This window comes from Lytechinus pictus, chromosome 2 (genome assembly GCF_037042905.1).
Source record: "Lytechinus pictus isolate F3 Inbred chromosome 2, Lp3.0, whole genome shotgun sequence".
NCBI lineage: Eukaryota > Metazoa > Echinodermata > Echinoidea > Temnopleuroida > Toxopneustidae > Lytechinus > Lytechinus pictus.
The window spans coordinates 8,409,763-8,437,534 of record NC_087246.1 but is presented as its reverse complement, the minus strand read 5'-3'; the positions used below and the strand labels follow the sequence as shown (position 1 = coordinate 8,437,534).

The 27,772-nt window shown below is 36.1% G+C and overlaps 2 protein-coding genes and 1 pseudogene across 3 annotated transcripts; 2 read left to right on the top strand and 1 right to left on the bottom strand.

The window, feature by feature from the left end:
• Positions 1-4,208, top strand: part of LOC129254888 (uncharacterized) — a 19,921-nt pseudogene extending 15,713 nt beyond the window's left edge.
• Positions 1,977-27,749, bottom strand: LOC129275989 (NAD-dependent protein lipoamidase sirtuin-4, mitochondrial-like). Of its 2 annotated transcripts, none has more exons than XM_054912440.2 (2): positions 26,142-27,749; positions 1,977-24,695 (listed from the first exon to the last, which is right to left on the bottom strand). In XM_054912440.2, the coding sequence occupies exons 1-2, from the start codon at positions 27,114-27,116 to the stop codon at positions 24,543-24,545; spliced, it is 1,128 nt and encodes a 375-aa protein (XP_054768415.2). In that variant the 5' UTR covers positions 27,117-27,749; the 3' UTR covers positions 1,977-24,542. The 2 variants fall into 2 exon arrangements, with proteins under 2 accessions (XP_054768415.2, XP_063964757.1); XM_064108687.1 differs by having other exon boundaries at positions 1,977-24,678; positions 26,142-27,743.
• On the top strand, positions 9,631-17,453 carry LOC129270191 (zinc finger protein 862-like). The gene is made up of 6 exons (XM_064095912.1): positions 9,631-9,794; positions 13,178-13,404; positions 13,772-14,309; positions 14,591-14,797; positions 15,141-15,507; positions 17,181-17,453. The coding sequence occupies exons 1-6, from the start codon at positions 9,631-9,633 to the stop codon at positions 17,451-17,453; spliced, it is 1,776 nt and encodes a 591-aa protein (XP_063951982.1).
• Positions 27,750-27,772: the final 23 nt, after the last annotated feature.

Genomic DNA, 27,772 nt, shown 5'->3' with positions numbered 1-27,772 from the left:
CTTCCTCTGTTTTCTTCCTATCTTTCTTTCCTTCTCTCTTTTCAATCTTTCTTTGTTTCTCCCCTCTCTTCTTTGATTTTTTTTTTTTACTGTCTTTCTTTTTTAATTTCCCTTTTTTCTTTAATTTGTTCTTTCATTCTTTCTTTCCTTTAAAAAAATATTTTTCTCTATTTCTTTTTTCTCTTTCTTTCTTTCTTTCTTTCTTTCTTTCTCTTTCTCTTTCTTCCTTTCTTCCTTTCTTCCTTTCTTCCTTTCTTCCTTTCTTCCTTTCTTCCTTTCTTCCTTTCTTCCTTTCTTCCTTTCTTCCTTCCTTCCTTTCTTCCTTTCTTCCTTTCTTCCTTCCTTCCTTCCTTCCTTCCTTCCTTCCTTCCTTCCTTCTTCCTTCCTTCCTTCCTTCCTTCCTTCCTTCCTTCCTTCCTTCCTTCCTTCCTTCCTTCCTTCCTTCCTTCCTTCCTTCCTTCCTTCCTTCCTTCCTTCCTTCCTTCCTTCCTTCCTTCCTTCCTTCCCTTCCCTCCCTCCCTCCCTCCCTCCCTCCCTCCCTCCCTCCCTCCCTCCCTCCCTCCCTCCCTCCCTCCCTCCCTTCCTTTCTTCCTTTCTTTCTTTCTTTCTTTCTTTCTTTCTTCCTTCCCTTCCTTCCTTCCTTCCTTCCTTCCTTTCTTTTTGATATTTTTTCTTTCTTTAATTCTTGGGTCCATCCATCCTATATTCATCTCTTCTTTCATTCCTTTCTTTCCTTCCTTCTTTTTACCCTTTTCTTTCCTTCATTCTTGGTTACTTTTTTTGTTTCTTTCTTCCTTCCATCCATCATTTATTTACCCTTTCTGGTTGTTTTTTATTTCTTCCTTCTTCCAGCCCTTTCTCTCTTTCTAACATTCATTCCTTCCTTTCTTCTATCTGTCTTGTTCTTTCCTTTTTTCCCTTTGTTAAATCTATCCTTTTACCTTTACTTTTTTTTTGACTGCTTGCTTCCTCTCGCTCCTTTATTCTTTCATTCCTTCCTTTCTTTGTCTCTCGGTCTTTCTTTTTTCCTTCCTTTCATCTATTCTTTTACCTTTTCTTTTTTTATATTGCTTGCTTCTTTCCTTCCCTTCCTTCCTTTATTTATATCTTTCCTTCTATCAATCATTTTACCTTTCCTTTCTTTCAATCCTTCCTCTCTTTCTTTCTTTCTTTTGTCCTTCTTTCCATTTCTCCTTTTGTCCTTTCTTTTTTATTGCTTCTTCTTTCTTTCTTTTACTACTTACTGGATTTGTAGTTTTCTTTCTGTTTTGCTTGCTTCATTTCTTTCCTTCATTTCTTTTTTTCTTTTCTTTCTTTCTTTCTTTCTTTCTTTCTTTCTTTCTTTCATTCTTTCATTCGTTCTTTCTTTCTTTCTTTTTGTTCCTTCTTTATTCCTTCCTTCCTTTCCTTTAGTTCTTTCTTTTTTTCCTTCCTTCACATCTATCATTTCTTTACCTTTTCTTTCTTTCTTCCTTCCTTCCTTCCTTCCTTCCTTCCTTCCTTCCTTCCTTCCTTCCTTCCTTCCTTCCTTCCTTCCTTCCTTCCTTCCTTCCTTCCTTCCTTCCTTCCTTCCTTCCTTCCTTCCTTCCTTCCTTCCTTCCTTCCTTCCTTCCTTCCTTCCTTCCTTCCTTCCTTCCTTCCTTTCTTCCTTTCTTCCTTTCTTCCTTCCTTCCTTCCTTCCTTCCTTCCTTCCTTCCTTCCTTCCTTCCTTCCTTTCTTTCTTTCTTTCTTTCTTTCTTTCTTTCTTTCTTTCATTCTTTCATTCGTTCTTTCTTTCTTTCTTTCTTTCTTTTTGTTCCTTCTTTATTCCTTCCTTCCTTTCCTTTAGTTCTTTCTTTTTTTCCTTCCTTCACATCTATCATTTCTTTACCTTTTCTTCCTTCCTTCCTTCCTTTCTTTCTTTCTTTCTTTCTTTCTTTCTTTCTTTCTTTCTTTCTTTCTTTCTTTCTTTCTTTCTTTCTTTCTTTCTTCGTTTCTGTCTTGCTTTCTTTTTGTCCTTCATTCCTTCATTTTATTTGGTGGGGGGGGGGGAACGAAAGGCTCGAAAAATAAACTTGCGCCTTTTTTTAAATGTTTTCTTTATTTTGGGGGACCAGTAGATTTTAGGTTCGGACCAGTAAAAATTTGAAAAACTGGGTATCTACTGGTCCGACATGAATAGGTTGGACCAGTAGAAAAAATGGGTTAGTGTGGAGCCCTGTTTATACCCTGCTCATAAAACACATTCTTGCTGCATTAAAAAAAAGTTGCAAAAAGCATCTTGATGTGTGTTCAAAGAGAACAATTATATTGGTTTATGATCTTGAGGCTTAGACTGATTTGCTCAAGAAATTTAGGCCTATTCAAGAACTTCACCCGCCTTAAAATTGGTCAGAGTAAAAGCCCCCTCACATCTATGCAAATTGAGGCAGACGAAAGTTGACGAATTGGAGAAATACGGAACATTATACGCACCGCGCGAAGGTGACTTGTACAAACTCATGCTTATTGTCCCAGAGAACAATTCGCCTTCGCACTGCATGTATAATCTTCCTTATTTGTTCAATTTGTCAGTCTTCGTCCGCCTCAATTCGCATAAAATAAACTTAAACAGCTCATATAGACATCGGGGTTTGCAAACAAATACTAAGAACATGTTGTATATGAGAACATAGTAACAACTTGTGTGATATTTCATGCCGCAATAGTAAAAATTCAATACAAATTTGCTGCAAGTTAATAATAGTGCAGAAATTGTATCTTTATTTTTCGTAATCCTTCTTATGGAAGTTGAAATGTCTTGACCATCCACATCAGAAAGACCCTGCTTAAGGTGCAAGGTGGGGTAAAAAAAAATTGAAGGTCAAATTTTTTTTCCTAGCTGAAAAGGCATCTTTATATGTGTACTCTTTGATTCCGGTTTCCATTTTCTGCAAATATATTCTTATCTCTCTTAAAAATGGGGTATGAATTTTTTCCCCATAGTAAACCATTAGTTAAAGAAAACAAAATGGCTGTTTTCTCAAAATCAGATTTTTTCGTGCAAAAATTATTAAAAATGTAACTCCTTCGTCAATTTTCGTCCGATTTACATAAAATTTTCAGGAAATGTTTGGGATAAGCTAATAATCAAATTAATGGTGGCTTTTTGCAATAGCTACCCCACGAGAGTTTTTATGATGAAAAATCAAAGAAAAATCTGAAATTTCAACGAAAATAAAAAAAAATTAGGTTCTGCTCAAAATTTTCAAAAAACCCGACATTAATTTGATTATTAGCCCACCCAAATATGTCCTAAAAATTTCATGCAAATTGGATGGAAATTGACGAAGAAGTTAGATTTTTTAAATGAACATTATTTTTTTCAAATTTTTTGATGTTTTGGGTGTAATTAGCCTAATTTGCATATTATCTGTTCAAACGTGGCAAAATGAGCATTTTATCATTCCTTGAAGTATGAGCTTTCCATTGATATATAGTTTGTTGGGGTTTCTCCTATTATCTTCGATTCGATAACCAATATACTTCAGCTGTCGAAATTGTTCATTTTCACCCCACCTTGCACCTTAATCATATACATAAAACCTGCTTTGAAAGTACTTGCATTTTTACCCCTCTACAGGTTAAGAAAAATTTTATTTACTAGTAATTACAAAAAATATGGTACTCTGATATTTTGATGATATCATTTGATGGACAGATTCAAATTCTTTTCTTTGATGTATATTTCATCGGTTTTATGTCATACATTACTGTCCAATAACCCTTTTGCAAAACACATACAAGAATTTCCCCCAGAACTACATGTAAGGCTGTTGTTTCAAAATGGTGATCAAAATATATTGTTTATTGATATGCTTTGGGTGCTAGTTACATTCTATACAAATAATTTGTCTTCAACACAGACTGGAGGGAGTATTCAAGCATTCCTCAACGGCACAAAAGAGACGCAGAGCCAACCGTTCCTTCTTGCAATTGGCAATTCCAAGGCCCGAATCACCAGCTACTTGATCATCGTGGATCACAAGGCCATTCCATGTTCAGTACGCACGGTCGAAGCAGCAGTAGATTTACTGTTCAAAACCCACTTTGTGTTTGGCCTGCAGTACTGCTTGTCTCTGCGGCAGTTCTGGACTTTTGTCCAGACTGCCATTTACGAAATCGATGTGGGAGTGTCCCGTGAATCTCCCAGAGTTCGTGAAATGCGATCCAAATTGTTAGCGCCATGATTTGCTTCAAATGCCACAAACAGTTTGCAATACCCAAATTAGTTCAACATTTGAGATTGAAACATGGAGTAATAGAAGATGGTAAAGAAGTGTTGACCTGTGGGCAGGGAGCTTGTGCAAGAACATTTCATACTTTTCGTGGATTTCGGGTACATTTGCAGACTCACCTCAAAACTGATTTTCCAGATGATGAAGAGCAGTCTAATGAAAATGATAGAGTTAGTGACTTATGTGAAGCAAGTCTTCAAGAATTCAATATTGATGATGATGAGATTGTTGAAGATCAGGATGTATATGAAGATGACATTTTATCCATAGATACCCTGAACAGGCAGTGTGCAAATGTAATTTCAAAATTTTCAGCAAATAGTGCAAACTCTGGAAAAGTTATAAATGATGTAGTAGAATCAACCAGTGTGATTGTGGGTGATGTAGTATAAGTGCATCAGCAGCTGTTACAACTGCTTTCTTAAAACATAAGCTGCCTATAGAATCCGAGGCTTATAAGGAGATTCAAACACATTTAGCCATGCTTGAAAAGCCCTTTGAAAATTTGAATTCAGAATATAAGCGGACAAAGCACTGTGTGAATCAATTGGACTTGTTGAACCACAAGAAATCAAGTTAGGCATCTGATATGATAGTCGTCTCAATAAAAGAACTAAGCAGTATGAACAGATTGCTATTGAAGATACATTTGTTTACGTTCCTATTTTAGATTCTTTAAAGCAGCTTTTAAGCAATAAAGATATATTGCATTTTGCTACTCATGACCATAAGAGCACAGATGGTGTAATGAGAGATTATTGTGATGGTTCACAATTTGAGAAAATCCCTCTTTTCCATGAAGATGAGAATGCCCTCCAGATTCACTGTTTTTATGATGATTTTGAGACTGTGAACCCTATTGGTTCAAAAACAAAAATTCACAAGTTAGGTGCTTTATATTTCATTTTGAAAAATCTGCCACCAAAGTATAATTCCAATCTCTCCAATATCAATCTTATAGCTCTGTGGTATGCTGAAGATGCCAAGAAATATGGATTTAATGCAATTTTCAAGCACATTGTAAAAGACATTTACATCCTGACAACAGTTGGCATTGCTCTCCCTAATGGTGTTGTGAAGAAGGGGACCATTACTCAAATAAGTGCTGATAATCTTGGTGCAAATTCCCTTTTTGGATTTGTAGAGAGCTTTTCTGCTCATTATTACTGTCGATTATGTGTTACAAGTAAGGAAGAGGCACAGAACAAATTCAAAGAGGTTTCAATGGATATGCGCAGCAGGCAGACTTATGAGCAACATAATTAGAAGCAGCTGAAGCTCAAACTATTCAGTCACATGTGTTTGGAGTGAAATAAAAGACTGTATTGAATGATTGTATTTACTTTCATATTTTGGCAAACTTTTCACTAGATATAATGCATGATCTTTTGGAAGGCATAGTTCAGTATGAGCTAAAACTTGTTCTAGAGTATTTCATATATGAAAGGCAACCGCCACTCTTGTCCCAAGATGAACTGAATCAGAGAGTCGCCAGCCATTGCTTAAACCGTACAGATAACAAGAACAAACCATCCTTTATCAAACTTAGGTCAGCTAGTAATGCTGTTGGACAGAAGGCTATGCAAGCATGGTGCTTGATTCGAAATCTGCCATTCATTATTGCTCACGACATTGAAGAAGGAAATGTCTACTGGGAATTGCTACTTAGATTGCTAGATTGTATGGACATTATTTTTGCTCCTCAATTGACAGCAGGCTTGATAGCCCAGTTGCCTGTTCTTATTGAAGAACATCACACACATTTCCAGAAAACATTTCCTGACAGAAGGTTGTTGCCAAAACATCACTTTATGGTGCATTATCCAACGTGTTTGAGAGAAGTTGGCCCACTCGTACATGTATGGTGTATGAGATACGAAGCGAAACATCACTATTTTGGCCGTGTTGCAGAATCTGTACGTAATTACAAAAACATTTGTAAATCACTTGCCAAAAAACATCAGACAGCACTAACGTTCCATCTACAGTCGAACCATCCTTTGGAATATAGTAGAGGTTGGGCCAGGGGGGGGCAGGTAGTTCACTTCTTTTGTCAGATTTAGATGAAAATATTGGACAGATTGTGCAAGAGCAAATTCAAGTAGAGGATCTTTCTACTTAATTCTTTGATGCCAACTGGGTTAAAGTAAATGGAACACGTTATCAGTTGTCACTTCTGGTCTGCCATGATGTTAGCGAGCTTCCTCTGTTTGGTCAAATAGAGCATATCATTGTACACAACAGCAATGTATTTTTTGTACTTGTCCAATTAGATACAGTGTATTACAATTCACACTAGTATCATTCCTATGCAGTAGAATTCAGTTTTCCACGTTGTCATGTAGTGAAGAATCAAAAGGAACTTGTTGACTACAAACCACTAGATTTTATGACAACTTTGTAGCACCAAGGCATGTACTTTTTAAGTAATTTAAAGCTTTCAAGCTAACGTCTGGCTTTGCTTAGTTGTATCAATTGGTTTTAAAAATAATCTTAATCAAGAATATTTTGGACTCTTGTTAGCATCTGTAAATTGGTTAATGCGAAACCAAATTTAGTCAAATAGCTGTTGTATATTTTCCCATCTTTTTTTCTTACAGGAAAAAAAAAATTTATGATGTTTGTGCATGAAAGCCAGTGAACTGAAAGTGCATAGACTGATTTTGTTGTTATTGTTTATACCCTGTTGGAAAAAGAGCAGGGAATTAGTTGATAGAGAAACAAATCATTTTTACTTTTTGTTATTTTTTTCCTGGAAATTGGAAACACATGTTTGTAAACAGAAAGCTGTAAAGGAATGTTCACCTTTATTAGGATGAATGTAGAATTTATAGTGTTTTTTAATGCTTTTGAAACTTTTGTTTAAGCCTTTACAAGAAGTGAAGGAAATAACTTCTGATAAAATCCCCGTGAGCCATGTACTGAAATAATTAAATCATCCTAAATCTCAATGGTCGCAGGCCTTTGGTAAAAAGTCTTGTTGAAACTGCTGGATAAGGTTTATCAGTTTTGGTATAGTTCTTGAAGACTGCTTCCTAGCGTAAGAAATTAAAAGCAATACTTGAAAAGGGGAAGTCCACCCTACATGTATTCATATTTCAATGAAAGAATAATTTGAACATATAAAAAAAAAAAGAATGATCGAAATCGATCAAGGAATAAAGAAATTACAGTCATTTAGATTTTATTGAAAATCTACATTTGCTCTGCAAATTGGCAACACTTGATGGCGTCATATGCGATCAGCTCTCCATACCTTTGTACATGGAATGTTACATTTTCGTATTTATCTAAAAATTTACCTATTCTTTATAACCTTTGGACGAGGTATGTTGAGGAAAATGGCTTTCCATATAATATACATTGACCGAGGGTATAAAATTCATATTAACTTTGGAGAAAAATGAGATTATGTGAAATTTTGTGTACAATATGAATGGAGAGCTGATCATACATAATGCCATCAAGTGTTGCCAATTTGCAGAGCGGATAGTGATTTACAAGATAATGAAATGACTAAAGTTTCCTTATTCCTTAACCAATTTTGATGATTCCTTTTTTAACGTGCTGCTAAAAGTATTTTCTGTGTATTGAAATAGTAAAATATCATGTGTGGACTTTCCCTTTTTTGATGGCAGTGTCCAAGGATTTTTTTGTGTGTTTTGGCGCGGGGGGGGGGCACTCTTTATATTTCATATGAAAAAGATTCTGTAATATTTTCCTTCAGCAAGCATGTAATAGGATTCAAGGTGAAACGTGTCAAAATTCTCATTAGCTACATAATTCACTCTGATGTAGAAGCAATTTACATTTTATTTGTTTTGTCTTCAGTTATACATGCATTTTGCATCCTGTTTAGTTTCTATTTATTAGAAAGTACTTTGATTTTTCATTCCTTGAAAGGAATAATAACATTTTTAAATGTTTTAAAAGAGTTTAGTTACTTGATTCATCCTCAAGCCTTATTTTTTCATCTTTTTCTACTTATAAGGGTGCATTCATATTTTGAACAAATTTTGAATGATTAAAAAAGATAGTGTGTTTTGTTGTATTCAGACAAATGAGTCACAGATTTTGAATATATGACAAAACGATTTAATGTTGAGACATACAAGATAAAAACGCTATAAGCATCATTGAATTCAACATGAATGAGAACAAGTTGTTTAATTTATTGAATAAATAAGCACCAAGTGTTTGTTTCTTTTAACTTATTGTGTGTATTTGAATATTTTCTGTGCATGTGTTATGAATGAGTGAGCTAAATTGAATTGTTGGTGTTGAAAGAATGGTGTCTTGAGTTTTTTTAAACACTAAGACTAGCATTGAATTGCAATACCAAGAGTAGAATTGAAATATTTAATTCCAGATCTTTAGTGTAATATAACACCATAAATAGAATTGGATTGCAACACCAAGAGAAGAATTATACTATTTGATTCTATACTTGGTGTAAAATAACACCAAAATTAGGAATCATTGTAACACCGAACACGGGTGTTGGATTTTGCACAAACACCAAAAATAGAATTGAATTCCAACACCAAGAATAGAATTAAAATCATTTGATTCCAGACCTTGGTGTTAAATAACACCAGAAATCAGATTCATTGTAACACCAAAAAATGGTGTTGGATTATATATTAACACCAAAAATAGAATTGGATTACAACGCCAAGAGTAGAATTAAGATATTCAATTCCAGTCCTTGGTGTTCTATAACACCAACTGGTGTTTTCCGATATAGATACCGGGATGGTGTTAATATTAACACCTATGGTGTTGAATCTAACACCCTGGTTTTTGCAGTGTATTAGAAGAAAGACTAGTACTGGTGTAAATTGAAAACAACGCACTCTTATCAGAAGAAAGGCAAGTTTGGGATGGGCTTCTTGGCTTAGTTTTCTAACTTGCCGTTTAGAATCAGTTGATGAAAGTTGTTGTTTTGCATTTTGTTGCATATGTTGAATTGTGAATATGAGTGGCCAAAATCGTTTGTGGGATTTTTTCCCACCAAAGTCGGCAGGGAATCGACTCGAACCTGAGGAGTCTGAGACTGAACCTCCATCCCAATCAAAGAATAAAAGGAAATATGAGGGAAAAAGGGCAAGACAATTCCAAGTAAAGTGGAAAAATGACTTTGAATGGGTTGAATACTGTGAGGAGACAAATAGCATGTGGTGTATGTGGTGTCGCAAGTACGATTTAAGTGGTGATAAAAACCCATTTCTTGAGGGAACTGCCACATTTAGGAAGCAAATGCTACAATCGCACTCTAAAAGCAAGGCCCACCAAAGATCGAAGGAAGCAAAAAAAAATTGATGATCTTGCCGCCAAAGATGTACCATCAACTCTACTTGGCGTAGCGCGGAGGATGGAGAAACATCGCTTTGAGCAAATGAATAGACTCATGAGCACTGCCTACTTCATCGTGAAAGAGGAACTTTCTTTCCGCACTTTTCCAAGCATCGTGGAGCTGCAGATTAAGAACGGTCTGAGCTTGGGATCAATGTATAGTAGTGACAACGCATGTCGGAGGTAAGATTTTTTTTTTAATTATCAAATTATTGACTCAAAAATTAAAATTGTAATTTAATTAAAACTTGACTGTCATAAACATTGGCTCATTATTACAAGAGTTTTGAGAGAAAGCTCAAGGCCTATGTAGGCTCGTACACTGTGTTTATTCGTTTGTTGTATCAATCACCAGTACAGTAGCTTTTTACGGGGAAAGAAAAAATAAAAGAAATCACACATGCAAAAGCAGCGAAGTGTGAAGATCAGCCTCAATGACGATGACGTCACGTTTTCCAGGGCTGTGCGCAGTGCACGCTGGTACTACGTCTCGCGCTCGGTGATTGACGTAATAATGGCGTTGTGCATTATAATTTATAAATATAACAAACGTAAATTGACGTGTGGAATGGCTAACTAGCTGGTTGAAAGTGAATACACGTAAATTTCCCGGGGGGGGGGGCCGCTTCCATTGACGAGTGGATACCATGCGCGACCATGGGGTCTCGAAAAGCACCCTAAACACGTATTTTCCATATTCTGAAAAAGAACCTCTTAACAAGTATTGGAAACAAAACGATACTCTTGGCAAGTAAATGAACCCCTAAACAAATAGAGGAATATTTTATTGTTGTCATGCACGGGTCCGTCGGTTTTACCTTTATACATTTTGGTTGAGTACGGCCCCACCTTCCACACCTCGCGCAAATCGGACTCTAAACACGTAGTGTTGGGACAAAAAGGACATCCTTTATAAAACATTTTAATTTTGTTTTATCATCCCCGCAAATTTGACCCTAAACACGTCACTTTCCTAGCGAAATAGATAGGGGAGACCGGGGTTAGTTGGAACATTTTTGACAAAAATGGCTGTAAAATCCAAATAGATTTTATTCGAGAAACAATCAATATATCAGCTTGAAGTATATATCTAAGGGCTTCAAATGTACCCCATAAAATGTTTAACTCTATTATGGTTACTGAAAAAATCCACCTTGAACAAGACCATCGCAAACGTTCCAACTTACCCCAATACGGGGTAAGTTGGAACATGGTATGGGGTAAGTTGGAACACTGCATGGTCAATTAAGAATTATACTAAAACTACTTAAAACTGTAATATTACATGGTTTTAGCCTATTTGCTTTATTTTATTCAAGTTCAAAATTTTTAAGTGTGGATTTGTTGAACTTTATGTTTTCTATTATACAGCCACTCACGCAAGCTGACTGTGTAGTAGAATTCCGCATATTTGGGTGCGTTTGATTTTACATGCAATTAAGTGTACTTTCAGCAATTTCATGTACTTCTGCATCAAATTTGTAGGACAAAAATTAATTGTTTATATTTTTTTCATTAATTACTTATGCAAATAAGCATATGAAATTTGCCCTAAATTTGTTGTTTTTTGTATGTTTTTGCCTTTAACTCTATTTATTAAGCTAGTAGAATGCTAATTTTTGGTGGGAGTATCAATTTTCACATTTATTACAAATTTCCACCAAAAATTGCAAAAAATAAAATTTATGTATTTTTTAAATTTTTTATTTGTATTTTTTTTTTTCGAACCTTTGTTTTTCCGATGAACTTTGTCGGGACTCTTTTGCGATCATGAATAGCATAAAATAAATCTATTTGAACCAACTAAAGTAAAAAAATAATCATACATTTATGACTTTTGGTTGAAAAACACAATTTGCATTGACCTTGTAATGTACATGGAATCACGTTTTTGAGCAATTTTGGGTCCGAACATGCACATACAAAATGTTGCGTAATTTCGAAATCGCGCACACAGGCATCGCAAATTTGGTCTCAAATGATGCGCAAGACTTGAAAGTAAAAAGTCAGCGAGCAGTGTAGTAAAAAAAAAATCGCGCGACGGCGTAGTGACGACATTTCTTGAGGGGGGGCTCAAATTGACCCCCCCCTCCAGTTTGATAAGGGTTAATATTGCATTAGGGGCCTACAATAGGCCTTAAATGCACACTCAGACCTAACTGATAAACAAAACAAGCATGGTATACAATACATGTTCAGAAGAGTGTGAAATACTTTATATATTTTTTTCTCATATCCAATGTTTTTATTCATAATTATGTTTGGGGTAAGTTGGAACATGTTCCAACTAGCCCCTTCAATTTTGTTCCAACTAACCCCGGAGGCCCATTTGACGTTTATAAGCTTACAGCACAAAAAAGGGACTTCACCATGGCATATTAATAACCTCATTTTGTAGCTTGGTATAAGTGTCTATTATACCCCCAAACTAGCCAACTTGATCTATAAACTTCTCTGAGATAATCAAACATTTCTGAAAGAGAAAAAAATTACTCAGAAGGTCAAAAAACAAAAATTCCTTATTAACTTCACCAGGCTTGTTGCACAGGTGCTGTCTGTAATATGGTGGATGGCTGTTGATAATGACAATAAATTGAGGGCAGTATTGCAGAAATTTATTTAAAGACGTTAAAGAAAATTACAATGTTTCAACTTACCCCATGTTCCAACTAATCCCGGTCTCCCCTACCCTTTTTTCAATATTTTTGTGTTTTTGACACCCTTATCACGTTATCGGTTCAATTAACGATTGAGTACTACTACTGTCCTCACAATTTTGGAATGCAATTGATGGTAATAAAAATTTATGACTCGCCTGTCATTTTATACGGAGTCGGCTTCATCTACCACCGATCCTGGCTCTGCCCCTAACTTACATGTGTCGTTAGGCCTCTCGCACAGCCGTGGTACGGGGTCCGGCCGGCCGCCGCTGATTTATTGGCGTTGGCACTGGGCTCGGAAAAGGGTGCACGGAGTAGGCTTCGTACGAAGTATCAAAACTTTTATTTCATTTTCAAAACTGAGCCCAATGCATCATTAATCTATGAAAATGAAGATAACAGCAATTCCACTTCTCAAAATAATATTTTCAGTACACGACTGTCACCTTCCTTCCCTGTTTTTAAAATCTCTTTTCTTGTTCCTCTTTCCTTTCTCCGTTTTTCTTTTTCTTTACTATGTAGAACAAAAGTTAGGCCTAATTTTTCTTTTCCTCATTTTTAATTTTTTCTCCCCCCTGTCTTTTCTCAACTTTCTATTTTTGTGTTTTCTCTTTCTTCCTATCTTTGTTTTCCCTTCTCTTTCAATTGTCTTCATCTATTTTTATTTTGCTTGCCTCATTTCTTTATTTTTCTTTAACTTGTTTCTTTCTCGAATTGTCTTCTTTCTGTCTCATTAATTTCATTTCATCCCATTCGAACAATGACAAAGTGATGAACTTCACAAAAATATACAAAGTAAACTTAATTGTTGAAATTCGGAATAAAAGATCTCATTAAATATTAAACATGTGACTAAGTAATCTTCATCACCATTTTGTAAATTTTTCTCTTTCCTGTCTTGTGTAGATTTGTGGATTTCATCTACAATGATATCATGGAACCCATTTTTCATGAAGTCCGAAGTGCCAAACACACTAGTATCCTTGTTGATAGCAGTACAGACTCCAGCAATCGGGACCTTGAGCTGATGTATGCTAGATACCTGAAGAATGGTGTGCCAGTGAACGTCCTCATTGGCCTACAAGAATTGGAACATGCTAATGCCCCTGGTCATTTCAATGCAATTAAACTTGGTGTGTATGCATAACTTTTATCACTAATTTAATTTTCAATTCAGAACTCATTTCAATAAGTTTATATAATATCCATCCTTAACTAAAACACTTCCAACTTATTTTTCATCCTCATGAGTAGGCATTGAAAAATATCATGTGATTTGCAATTTTGATGTGATTTAATTTTGAATACTGTACTTGAGAATCATAAGAGATTATTGTTAATTCACATCTAAACACTTGATGATTATACATAATATTTGAGTTAGTATTAACATAATTTGTTTCACTTTGAGACAGATGGGAATTTCTATGACATTACTAAATTGGAATGACTACCTCTTTTGATTCAATCTAAATCATTAATTCATTTTTATTTGTGCAGCACTGGAAGCTATCAGTTTTGACAACTGGCAGTCTTCCATCGTTGCTCTTGGAACAGACGGTGCAGCAGTTATGATTGGACGTGAGAGAGGATTGGCAACCTTGATGAGAGAAAAGGTTCCCTGGCTCTACAACATCCACTGCATGGCCCATCGTTTGGAGTTGGGAGTAATGGATGTAATCAAACAACATCATGAGATGCAGCGCATCACTGACATGCTACAAGGGATGTTTAAAACCTACAAAGCGTCACCAAAATCTTGGAGAGATCTGCAAAGAGTGGCAGAGGTAATGGAGACTAGGCTGCTGAGACCTGGTAATGTCCAGGGAACCAGGTGGCTGCCACATATCAAAGCTGCTCTCCGGGCTTTGATGGAAAGCTTCGAGGCAATCTCAGCACATAGGGAAAATATGGTAGAGCAGCGAGCTGGAAGTGCTGAGATGCAAGGCCGAGCCAGAAAGTCCTTGCGAATCCTGAAAGATCATAGGATCGTGAGGTTCTCCTGCTTTATCATGGATGTATTAGACATCCTTAGTAGGTAAGTAGCATGTACAGGAGGCCCTATGAATGCATAATTTACAGTTTACTGCAGACTTAAGAACAATGTTTTGCTGTGAAAGGCAAGCCTGATAAAAGGCCTGCATAATAAAGATTAAATTTTACAGATCTATCATTCTAGAAGAACATCAATTTATTTCATGGAATTTACACAGGACTGATCGTAAACACATATTTATCACACATTAATTTCATTTCAACGTTTCATGTAAAACGTTTTAACATCTTTAATAAGTTATTTTTTTTATTTTTTATGAACAGACTTAGTCTCAGACTTCAGGAGGATGTACTCACTGTTGCAGGAGGGGTTAATGCTCTAAAAACTTGTGACCTTAGACTCATGGGACTCAAGTCTACAGTCGGTGAGGCAGAAGGAGCCTTTGTGGAGGAAGTTAGCTCAGGACAGTACAAGGGTGTCGACATGGAACCTCTTCATGATGATGCTATCACATCTCTCAATGCACTAAGGTATTTCACCTTCCTCTATTTAATTTTTTTATGTGATTGTCCAATGGCTTAAATCCAGTAAATCATAATCATACATCATAATATACATGCACAAATAATATTTTCACATTGAAGGGAAAATATGAACTTCTAAAAATGATATCTAACATATATTTCAATTACTTGTTAGTCCACGTCATTGATTTTCTTCAAGTACTACCTTAGGAAATAGAAGACTTTAAAAACTATAATGAGGTGACAAAGATTATTTGTCAGTCTGCCCATCTATTAGTAATTCTTACAATTTACAAACCTTCAAAGCTCACATCTTACAAGTTTTTTGCTTTCATTTTTTTGCCAATAGATCAACCATACTGGATGACATAGCTGAACATCTATACAAGCGCTTCGAAAGCATGCAGTCAGATCTAATACTTGCAGCATGTGATATCATCGATGTTACTAGATGGCCAACCGAGGAGACCCTAGGCGCCTATGGAAATGCTGCTGTGGATGTCGTCATTGACCACTTCAGGGATGCTATGGAACCTACAAACATCAACAGAATTCATCATGAGTGGGCAGTGCTAAAGACACATATTAGTAGAATGTCACACACTCGCCGTTCCAAGGTATGGAAGCAGGCCTTCAGCGATGAGGACCTCATGGAGGAATGTCCAAACGTGATGGGTGTGATTGAGATCATACTCTTGCTGCCCCTACAGCAGCCTGTGAGAGGGGATTTTCCCTCTTGAAGCGTACAAAGACTGACTGGAGGTCACGGTTGTCTGTAGACATGCTTCACAAACTGATGTGCATATCCATGCATGGCCCATCAACAGCCCAATACGATCCATCGAGAGCTGTTGAAAAGTGGTGGTTGTCAACATCAAGACGTACTACAGTCTCCACATCTGCCTCAGCCACCAGAGCTGACGATGATGATCATTAACTGACATGATGCCTCAAGGATTGAAGCCTTGAATTTGAACCAAGCTTAATTGAACTGACTCCAGTTACAGCGTTACTATTGTTTGTTTGTCTTCATCCACTGGTTTCATACATTATGCCATACATGTATTTTCATTTTTATTCAATTTTAAAAAGTTGTTGCTCATCTCAGCCTCCCCATATCACAATGGCTATCAACAGGTCATGACTTAGATGCTCAAGATGACATCTTCTAACCCTATTCCTTAGGGATATCCCTGTTAAAGATTCCATAATAGCATGAGAGTCCTGACCTGTTGATAACCATTGTGTTAAACCGTTTTGGTTTTTTTTTAAAGGATATGCATATCGTACCCCTTGGGCTTTCAAGCTTAATTTTCTACTTGCTAACCAGGGCCAATCATAATTTCTCTGTTTTTAGCATTGACTTCTATATTGACAAAGTTGAAATATCTACCTGAACATATAAAAATGTTTGTTTTGTTTGGTTCTTTCTTTTATTCATATTTTCTAAGTTTGAATCTCATTTTAATCTTGTTTTCTTATTCAACTAGTCTTAAAGAAAGTTTTGCATTATTAAATGGTTAAAAATTGGCAGACTAAACTCCCTTTTCGGCCCCAAAACTAAAAACATATGAAACCTTCATGCTTTGGATTTTCATCATTTTTTTTTTCAATAGATCATCTGGATATTGATTGACATCATGATCAAATTTAAACTAGAGTAAGGACATATATTTTTGTAGTGCAATCATCACATCACATTCAAAGAGCCAGGGTCAATTACAAAAGTGCAAATGTTTATTTCCAATATCATATGCCATGTTGCAGTTGGTAAATCATGCATAAAGAAAACGTTATGCTTCATCACGAATAAAGTACAGAATGATTATTCATCTGTAAAATGAAATATGTAACTGTCTTCATGTTGTTTGTGTGTATTGAAGCTATAGACCTCTAGTGTCCAATTTTTTAATATAAAATGATTTTATAAAGGATTTTTTTGTCGGGCAAGTGAAATTTACTTTCGGGCAAGTGTTTTTTCAATATTTGGAAATTTTCTTGCCCGACCGGGCAAGCGCTTCAAAAAAGTTATGTAGCACCCTGTGTAGTATTGCAGATATACAATCTAAAAAAAAACAGTAAAAATTCATGACACATTTACGAGTCCACGTTACTGTACATTATAGATTAAAGTTATGGATTTGATGGATGCCATAGATCTCAGCTTCAATTCGGTGAGTTTTTTTTATCTTCTTTAAAAAAAATCTTTTTACATGTTTTAAGATATTTTCATGGGATAGCTAGCCTTGGATTACTGTAGTCTGAACAGGAGTATTTTCATCAAAAGCACCCCTGAAGGTTAGAAAGGAAAGTAATTGAACTTTCCCTGAAGGGATCTACTGAAGAACTGTTGGCTTGGCTTTCATCCATTGCTTCTGCTCATCACCAGGTACAAACAGATGCTTACAGCATAGGGAGAGCATTGAACATATGGAAGGAAATGGGCAAAAAGCTAAGAGCGGAAAAAGAAGCCCTTGGGAAGAATAGAAACAGGCACAAGAAAGTGATGATACCAGCACACTACCTTGCTAACATCATTGATCTAAGATTGAAAGGAGAGATCCTGTCAGAGGATGAAAGAAATAAAACTCAAAGTTTGCAGGAAACCACCATGGCAACTCTGAATTTTTGCATTGCCAGTTTCTGTCTCACACTCTCCTAGGTTTCTCTCTCTTCTTTATTATCTAGCAAGACAGAAGGCAGGTTTTTCTCTTTTCTTTCATTTATTTATAAAGTTATCTAGATAAACATTTATTTGTACACTAATCATGATCCAGTTCAAAATGATGATCCAGTTTCAGAATGCACAAATAGGAAGGACAAAGAAGAAAGTGATTGTAATACTGACAAACATACATGTATAGAGGTGAAACCCAGATGATATTTTTAAAACTGAATCTGATATTTCCAATACCAAGACAGTAATCTTCAAGAGATGAACACGCTTTCTTATCGAATCCATCAAAAAGAAGCAATACATCTGTAGCTGTTACATGAAGCCAAATAATTCCAAGTCGGGTGAAGTGTATGACAAAGTGACCAACATGTACATGTATAGTATTACCCTCCCCAAAACTTCCAGAGCACTTAACAATGCATTCCATTAAAACTTAGCCAGTAATACTGCATCATCCCAATAACATGAAAGGCATAAATACCACCCAATGCTCATATCAATTTACAGATTAGAATTCAGTGCTAACCATGAATGCTATGGTGCAAACTCAAAATACTACTTTCATTGTGAACATTGCTTTGGTATGGTATTGCTGAAGTACAGATGTGTTGCAAAACAAAAGAACAAGTCAGGTCTAGAAAGCAAATTATGCTCCTGCCTCCTCTATCAGGAGAGGATGAAATTTAATCTTTTACAAGGTTCTTAATGGTATGTGTTGATGGTGTTAAAACATGCAATGTCTAGCATAATGATGTCCTTTTAGACCAGTATGAAGTTAAATTTTTTATACCTCTGTTAATTTGTATTATTTGTTATATGTACATGTAGACAGCTCCAGTCTGCCTTTTTTTTGCAGTTAATGATTTTTGCCAGATGGGGCTATTAACCATAAATCTTAATTAACAATCTAATATCATTATACTTTCACAAGGAAAGACAAACAAAATTAGTGGGGATGTTTCGGTAGTTGTGGATTTGGGGGTTTGATAGGCCCATCCACCAGCCACATTGGAGTTGGAGGATTTTCCAGGAATCACACCCTGGAAATACTTCCCATCAGAGGAGCCACACTTACTATGCATAATGTAACTAGAGTAAGTCATAAATATATTAGGAAATACAATGCCAATGAAACAGATTATCAAGTTTCCTTTCAACCTGTAGAAAGAAATGGGCCAAAAATTGATGCCCAGGGTAATTGAGATGTTAACAAGCAATGTAGATTAGATTAATATTAGATGAGATGCTACATGGAGAAAGAGATAGGGATTTTGTGCGATTAGAATTTAATGCACCTGAATTAAACAGGTCAGTAAGCTTGCCATTTATCCGTTTTGATCAGTTAAATCATGAGGTGTTTGCATCAAAGTTGGAAGCAACGTTCCAATCCCATGAAGAAATGAGCATACATGAAAATGTAGAATTCAACTTAATTCACATGGCTTTTCCAGGAGGTAGGAGACCCACCAAAAAATATCAGGATCTTCCTGAAAAGTCACTCAAGAAAGAAGTGTTATCATTATGAGAAATAAAAGATAATAAGTGCTACCCGAGGGCGATTGTGACAGGCATCTGCCGAATAGAAAAACACCTATACTGGTATTCAAACTGCCAGTACCAGGGAAATAAGGAGCAGCATGTATATATGTGGAGGACTTGTATAGGGAAATGGGGATACCAAGGAATACAAATTGCTGCATCAAAGAAACAAAAAACTTTGAAAGTACAGAGCGCAAGAATTGTGCTGTCCTTGTATCTATGAAACATTTGAATTTTATCATTTATGCCGGCCCAGAAGAGAGGAAGCATACAATCTCTACGTCCATGAGACAATTCTTTGATAAATGCTACTTTTGCAAAAAGTGTCTGTGGGTATTAGCCGCAAATATGACCACAATTGCATCTACACCTGCAAGATGTGCCATAGCATCAAATGTGGCCCTGCATTTGAAGAAGAGCATGTGAAATACGACAGCTGGCATCGCAACTTCAAATTATAAATCATGTTACGAGCGATACCTATTGAAGATATGTGAACGCTACTTGTAATGAGAACTGTGCCAAACACTTTGTAGCAAAAATAAATATTGAAAAAGCAGGATCAAGGGGAGACTATATGTAAACTCTGTAGGTTTGTAGATCCTGTGCATAAGTGCAACATGCTGAGTGAAAACCCATGTTACTACCACATAACCATTGATGAAAAAAATGCAGCAAATATGGACAAGGAAGAACTGCAAAGAGAGCAAAATTTAGAAAGATCTCAAAGTTTGTATTCTTTGACTTTGAGTGTATGCAGGACACGGGGAAACATGTTCTCAGATATAGCATGGCACAAAAGGCTTGTAAATTGTGTGCCGATCAACCGTTTGAGAGAAATTGCAAGAACTATGGAAAAGCGGGTGAAAAACAATTTGTTTTTCAAGGACCAGAGTCACCAGACAAAGTTTAATTTTTGCAAATGAACCAACAATGATGAGGACATTAAGTGATCCTCCTTCATCGCTCACAACTAGAAGAGCTATGATGGTGTCTTTCTTCAAGAGTACTTGTATTATCCCAAAGTTGATTTTGGCAAGTGGTAAAATCATGAGCATGATGAGCATGAAGGGAGCAATGAATCAAACCAGATCTATCGACTCCCCCAAGTTTCTAGTGATGCCACTGTCTGGACTCCCAGTCATGTTTGGGGTTGAGGGAAGAATGGGTTCTTCCCCCACTTCTTTAGAAGCAAACACAAATTACTGAGGGTGCATTCCAGATGCCCAGTATTATTAACCAGCTGAGATGTCCTCCAAGAAGAGAGAAGAGTTTCTGGTCTGGTAAGATAGAGAGGTGTCCTCTGGCAAAGAGTTCATCACATCTGAGGAAATCCATGACTACTGCGTCAGTGACGTGGACTTTTTAAGACGGTGTTGCCTCTAATTTAGAGCCCTCTTCATGAAAATGTCAAAACTGTTTGAAGGTGACCTACTGTATTTTCCAGTTGCATCACCATCGCATCTGCTTGCCACCTTGTATTTCAAAGAAACTTTCTCCAGAACGACATGTTAGGTATAGGTATCATCCCTTTTCGTGGCTATATATGGTTAACTTACATTGCAGAGAAAGATGGGGTGTACATCCGGCATACCCGCAACGAGGGAGAGTAGGGCAATACAGAGTTGATGGATATTATGAGGAAAACAATACGAGTTAATCATTCCACAACATGTGCCTCTGCAGTGAGCCGTGGGAAAATCTTCTAAAATGACTTTTTTATTACTTGAGATAAAGGAAAGTGATGATATAACTTTTCTTTGTTTTACTTGCGAGATGCCTTAGGTCATGAAGATTAAGTTAATATTTTAGTTTTCAATTTTGGTTATAAAATACTTGCATTTTGTTATTTTATACTTATCACGTTTCCTTGTTCTATTTTTTCTTTTCTATGCTTCTATTATCTAGCATGGATTTTATTTTACGCTACTCCAACTACTCAGTTGGCATCATATTATTGAGTTGAAAACATCAGATTCACTTAGCAGTAATTGACCTACTTTTTAATGACTGAAGCTAATGCCAACATTAGCAATTTCTTTGAATCCTCTGTCAGTACTATGGAACAATATGATGAATATGATAAACAAATTCCAATCAATTGTAGTTTCTGTACAGAAAATCAATTTTTCAAAACAGTGTGTGATTCAGAGAAAAGCGACCTTACTTAAGTTTATGTAAGAGTTTGATAATTTAACTTCCTTCATCAAACGATTTAGCTAAGGATTTACAGCCATTATTGTATCCAAAACATGGTTTAATATTTAATAATGACCTTGACACGAGCTTATATTCTATACCAGGTTATGATCTTGTCTCTAATAATAGGCAAAGTAAGAGAGGCGGGGGTGTTGCCCTATACATTCCAACTGCCATGGTCTACCAAATATTTCAAGAACTTACTTTTATGAATGATGTGCTTGACACTCTTTTTGTTGAAGTCTTTATCCCACATAAACGTAGTATTATGTTGGGTGTATTTTATAGGCCACCACAAAGAAATGTCAATCTTTTCATACTGTCTAGTCCGCTACTGAGAAATAAATCACTTTTTCTTATTGGTGATTATAGTCTTAACTTGTTAATTTGTAATGAAAATAGTACCTCTGATGATTTTTTAAATCTCCTTGTGTCTTTTTCTTTGATTCCCTCAATCAGGAAACCCACAAGAATATCCGACTACCCTATCTGACAATATATTTTTCCTCATGCTGATAATATCTGACATATCTCATCATTTCCCTATCTATATGCTAAGACTTCAATGAAACAAACTTCAGCTATTACTAGTCATTGCAAATATGTTCGAAGAAGCAACTCACAAAACATTTTTTTTTAATTCAAGGCTGCCCTAGCTGCCGTGACTGGAGTGATATTTCTTTATCAAAATGTTAATATTGCTTTTGATAAATTATTGAGCTAGTTTTTATTGCTGCATGATGTGAATATACCATTGTGTAAAAAGAAGAGCAGTAGTCAAGGAAATTTCCCAAATGCCATTGATAACAAGATTGCTTGTGAAATCTATCAATAAGAAAATTAGAAAAACAAGTTACACTATAGAAGTACTAAATTAGATCAATCTCGTGTGAGCTGCACTATTTAAGCAAACTACTACTCATCATGGTTTGTGATTAATATCTTTAAAAGGGCAAAAAATCCAACATTTGTTCCATGGAAATTGATGGACAATTAGTTGAGAATTCAAATCTGATTGCTGAAAATTCAATCATTACTTTTGTAGCATTGGGCCAAATCTGTAAAAGGGTATACCTGACTGTAGTAAAGCATTCAATGATTTCTTAATAAAAGATCCTAATCAGCATTACCTGTTTTTAACACCAACAAATGAAGAAGAGCTATTGAGTTTAGGGAAAGTCACTTGTAATGATATTCCCAATAGTAAAACTATAATTAAACTTGTATCAACATACATTATAAAACTTTTGGTGCACATCTTCAATAAAAAAGGGGTTTTACTATGAACTGTAGGTTATTTGCTCCAGAAAAATTTGAAAAGCACAAAAACGTAATGGGCTCCAAAACATAGGTTATTACTTACTTTTTACTTTGCAGCCCAAGGGGGAGGGGGTTAAACCTTTTACCACTCCCCCCAAAAGATCCGCCATGGTCGTTTAATGAGCTGCAATTCCACACAACACAACACACTCAAATATGAACATGTGGGACTGCAATGAGGATTAATGCACTAGGATTAATGCAATGGATCGGATGCGAGACAATTATTTTGAACTTTGATATCAGATTACCTTTTTTTTACATAATCGTTGTGCACAATTATATTGCACAAGATTTACAGGGATACACAATTGATATTTTTTTAAATACTCATAGCATTCATTTTGTAGCCGGTCAAAAAAAAATTGAATTTTGGGTGAGCTTTTTACTTTGATTTTTTTATTTCCTAACATAAATAGCCTCCCTAAAGATATTTTTAAGCTTATTTTTACAACGGACTAATGTATGGTTTAGAAATTTATTACTTTCTTCATTTCATTAGATTTCACACCATTAATTACAGTAATAACTGAGATTTCGGTTCAAATTTGTTTACTTTATTTTGCACCTTTTAGATACACTTGTTCATTTTATGCAAATCATGTGTGCTAGTAAACGATAAAAAGACCGATAATTTGGGTGTAGTGCTGCGCCTGGTGGGTTAAATATCTTGACTGACTTTTGCTTCCTTGACGGCATTATGAGTAAAATGCAGACCACGAACTCGGCCGTGTAAGGATCATGCAGAAATTATGCGAGTCGAAGACGATTGCAAGAAATGGCGAATGCGAAAAATCATATAAAATGAATACAGAATCACAAACATTGGTATCTAATGATCGACTGAAACAGCTGGGACAACTTGGCCCTTGTTTAGAAGCTGGGCTGAATTGTCCTTAACCTTACAAAACATGTAACATTCATCTGCCTATCAGTGTCAATTAAAGGCAAAACTTGGCTAAAAAACTTGCCAGCAAAGATCAAGCACAAATGGGCATGTGTAATACGTTGAAAAGGCACATCTACACACAGAATGTACTTCTTGTGTGAATATAGCAATTTAATACTCATTCAGCTATATCACAGCAAACACTTGGGTGATCATTATGTTGGATTCTTAAAGGGGAATCCAGCCTTGGTCATAATATGTTGTGTTTAAAAGGAGAAAAATAAATAAAACAGAATGGTGAAAATTTAAAAGAATTTACAAGCAATAAGAAGTTATGACTGTTTTGAAATTGAGTTCCTAAGACTATGTAGATTTCAAATTGGCAACTTGGTAAGTAAATTATGACAAAGGACAACTTTCGCATAGGCCATGTACTTTATTATAAGTGATTTGTGGTTTTCTCCCAAGTACCCATTCCCCTGACCCTGGGGCTGTAATCTAAATATAGCCTACATGTAGGTAGTATATTGTTTTATGTCCTCATGAAAGAAAAATATAATTTGAAGTTAAACTTTTGAGAAGAAAAATGTCATTTTAGCCATTTCATGTAATATAGTACATCATGGAACAGTATTCCTTGCCTTACATCACTATGACATCACATTTGAGGCCAATTCGAAGTCTCCATGGGTAAAGTGATTACCAATATTCACAACTCTTAAAAATTCATAACTTTTTTATTGTTTGTCCGATAATGTTAAAACTTTCACTTTTAACTTGTCTGATTTTTCTTTCTCCTCTAAAAGCAAGTTTTTGTTTGGGTTGGGTTCCTCTTTAAATTTAGTTTGACTGATAAGCTGGAATCCATTTCTGAAAAAAAAGGACAATCTGAAAATCATGATTATCCCAGAGCCATATTATTGCATTAAATATACTCCAACTTCCCTACTACACCCCCCCCCCAACCATTCTTTTCCAAACCAAAAGCATATTTGCAACAAGAACTCTGCTACAGTAATACAGTACATACAGGCATATTTGATACATTGTACTTGTAAGTACCTTCAAGAGGACGCGTAGCTGCTCAGCTCCTAATTTCCTGAGTTTGCTCGCTGCTTGATATAGCATCATGATACCCTGATGCGAGGAATGATGTCCCCTAACCTGCCTTCTATCTTCAGTGGTCCTAGCTTGTCAGCCCTAGTCTTGCCTATGTTGATGACTGCAACAGGTTTCTTCTGCTCCCAGGCCGAGTGGATAAACCTATATCCAGAATACACCTAAAGGTGTTAGATTAATCAAAGAAAAATATTTTAATTGGATTCAGACTAGTTAATGAAAGTGTAAAAATGTATTAACATTTCATGAACTGGTACAAAAAAAAGTGCAGTTACTTTTCAAATGCTGACAATGAACATGCTGTAATTTAGCTACCATTTGTCTTATCAACCCAGTTGAGATCTCATTTAAAAGGTAATATGAAAAATAATAGACAGCTTACATCCCTTAACACTTGTCTGCATTACAGAATTCAACATAACATAATTTGAAAAAAGAATTCATTCATAACAATACATTTCACATTTAAATCGAACACTAATTTCATTAACCTAATGACCTTGACTGAGAAATTTATTCATTTCAAAAATGTTTATCTAATAAAAAAATGGGTTTTTTCAATCTATTCGAAATTTGTTTTAAATAAATCTTATCCTTGACCTCTGACCTAATTTCAAAATTATCTTGAAAATCCACAATTTCAGATTTGGCTTGAAAAGTTTTATCAAATATTACATCAAAGTTGATTATTAATTAGTTTATTTACCTAGTGAACTATATTTATGTATTCATTCATGTATGTTTCATACAACATTCTTTTGATATTCAATAGCCTTGGAAAGTTTTCAATGTTGGTACAACATGAACAAAGTTAATTGACCATAAATTACCTTTGACCTTGATCATGTGACCTCAACCTTCAGCAAGATGACTTGTAATTGATCATCCTGTTTACTTTTTATCCAAGTTCTATTACTTTCAAGTTTCACACATAAAATAGATCCATGCAATTTTAAGTTTATGACATTTTAAATATCAAAAATTGTTATAGGAGTGGGCCCCCCCCCCCCCTCGAGTGATGATGCCATCATTGTCACTATTGAAAACTATTGGCAAAGCGGCGCCTTTGTACATGTTCATGTAGGCTACATGTATGTCTCTACTCTGCAGGCAAGACTAAAATTGCAGTAGATTGTAATGGTGGCAGAGGAGGAGGGGTGAGAATGTGTACTAATTGAAAATTATATCCCAAGTCATATTTTTCAACCTAATTTTTGGCTGGATTATTTTCATTTGACAAATTGTTTTCAATTTGCTATAATATAAAAACTGAGCACAGGAACTAGAACCCTAGAGTAAAACTGCTAGGTAGAAAAACTGCTAGGTAACTCCTAATATGCTTGTTGTTATTTGAATGTGTTTAAAGTTGTGATTTGACGACTTCAAATCCCAACTTTAAGCACATTCATTAAAAAAAAGCATATTAGGAGTCTAATTCTAGTCTAGGGTTCTAGTTCTTAGGGTGCTTTCCTGACTTCCAAGGGTAAGCTAGCACTGGATATTTTGTTTCTTTCAGAAATAATTTCTGATGATTTGTTTTCCCTAATAGTAATATTAATCAAGATTACATTTTTAGAGTTCTTTCCCGGATACAAAAATTGAAATACCTCTAAGGAGGATCCTATAACAAGGACTGAATCGCTCTCTCCCAATCTCTGAAAGACCGACTCCTTGATATCTCTGTCGACATTGTCCCCAAAAAATACAAGATGAGGTTTGAGAAGTCCCCCACAGCTCTCACATGAAGGCATATGAAACCGTGTAACAAGTTCATCAGGAAGGATCACATCGCCATCAGGTGCAGGGGCATATTGCTTCTCAGTATGAAAGTCTGGGTTTGCTGCCATCATCCTCTCCTGAAGGACATTCCTGCTTGTCAGGGTCTTGCAGCTCATGCAAATGATTCTGTGTGAGCAGCCATGAAGTTCTATTACACGTTGACTGCCTGCTTTGGTATGAAGCGCATCTACATTTTGTGTCACCAACCAATGAATTTTTCCTACTTTCTCCCATTCAGCAAGAGCAAGGTGGGTTTGATTTGGCATAAAAGAGCTGAATTGAGGCCATCCTACATAGTTCCTGGCCCAGTAGCGCCGTCGACGTGAAGGACTATGGATAAAATCATGGTACTGTATAGGCTTTCTATCACTACGAGCATACAATCCAACTCTATCTGAGCGATAATCTGGTATTCCAGACTCGGTTGAAATCCCTGCACCAGTCAGTACGAACAAGCGCTTTGAATTGTCTACAAATTGTTGCAACTGCTCAATACTGCTCTCCTCGACAGGTCGACTTGAGGGGACAAAGTGTGAAAAACGTTTGTGTAAGGACCAAGAAAATAAATGTGGGGTAGACTGGGCCAGATGGTTGAGACTGATATGTTTAATGAAGCATACTCCCCTTTGTCTATGGTCAAAATGGGTAGACCTGGCCCAAGATGTCGATCTACAAGATATTATGGTTACCAATTGGAGCACTTTCCCAGGTCTGGAGCTGGAGGGCCAGGTTGCTCGAGTTCTCCATATCGAAAGAGGCATTTTTTTTTTGTTCAAATCAGTAATGTCAGCGACGTGATGCATGGAGCATTGACTAATGCTGTGTGAAACTAATGTCGTCTTTTCGAAATGTGTAATGTTATTTCTTCATTACTGCAGCAGCCAAAAAACTCGCCACTTGCCTGGGATGGGCCAAGTTCAAGTTCTCAGCAGATCCACTGAACGGTGACCAGAAAATTTATTGTCATGTCAATACTGCACCAACCGCCACAACTGGGCTATAATAGTATAGTCACACCGCTACAAATTACAACATTAGACGTGCAGTCCCTCAGCTCAGCGAAATGCTATGCATGTAATTGTAAAGTTAGGCCTGTGGCTGTAGGCTGTGAGTGGGCCTGTACAGATATGTAATAATGACATGTATGCATGTGCAGCCAGTTGTAAAATTTGGCGGCTGAATAACATTAACACTAACAGCGGGACAACTGTCTGTCAGGTGCAGATATCAATATATCGGGAGCTTCTCAGCTTGGCAGTGAATTGCAGGAAGTTCTTCTACTTCTAGTTCATAAAGTTGGACAGCATGCAGCACTTGTTCAAATTCAAACCCTGGCTGAGGCAATGCTGAAACTGAAAGCTCCGTACCGTACCGGTACGTAATTCAGTACAAAATAGAGATCACGAATCGCGCGATTCGCTGGATCGATTGTGTGTGATTGCGTAACACCTACATTCAC

What these genes read in the sequence shown, in the direction of transcription:
- LOC129270191 (XM_064095912.1), top strand. Translation starts at nt 9,631, where the DNA reads ATGGAGAAACATCGCTTTGAGCAAATGAATAGACTCATGAGCACTGCC. An exon ending in AGTGACAACGCATGTCGGAG is followed by an intron (nt 9,795 to 13,177) that starts GTAAGATTTTTT and finishes TGTCTTGTGTAG; the next exon opens with ATTTGTGGATTTCATCTACA. An exon ending in TGCTGCCCCTACAGCAGCCT is followed by an intron (nt 15,508 to 17,180) that starts GTGAGAGGGGAT and finishes GCTCATCACCAG; the next exon opens with GTACAAACAGATGCTTACAG.
- LOC129275989 (XM_054912440.2), bottom strand. Translation starts at nt 27,116, where the DNA reads ATGCATCACGTCGCTGACATTACTGATTTGAACAAAAAAAAAATGCCT. An exon ending in TTATAGGATCCTCCTTAGAG is followed by an intron (nt 24,696 to 26,141) that starts GTATTTCAATTT and finishes TAACACCTTTAG; the next exon opens with GTGTATTCTGGATATAGGTT.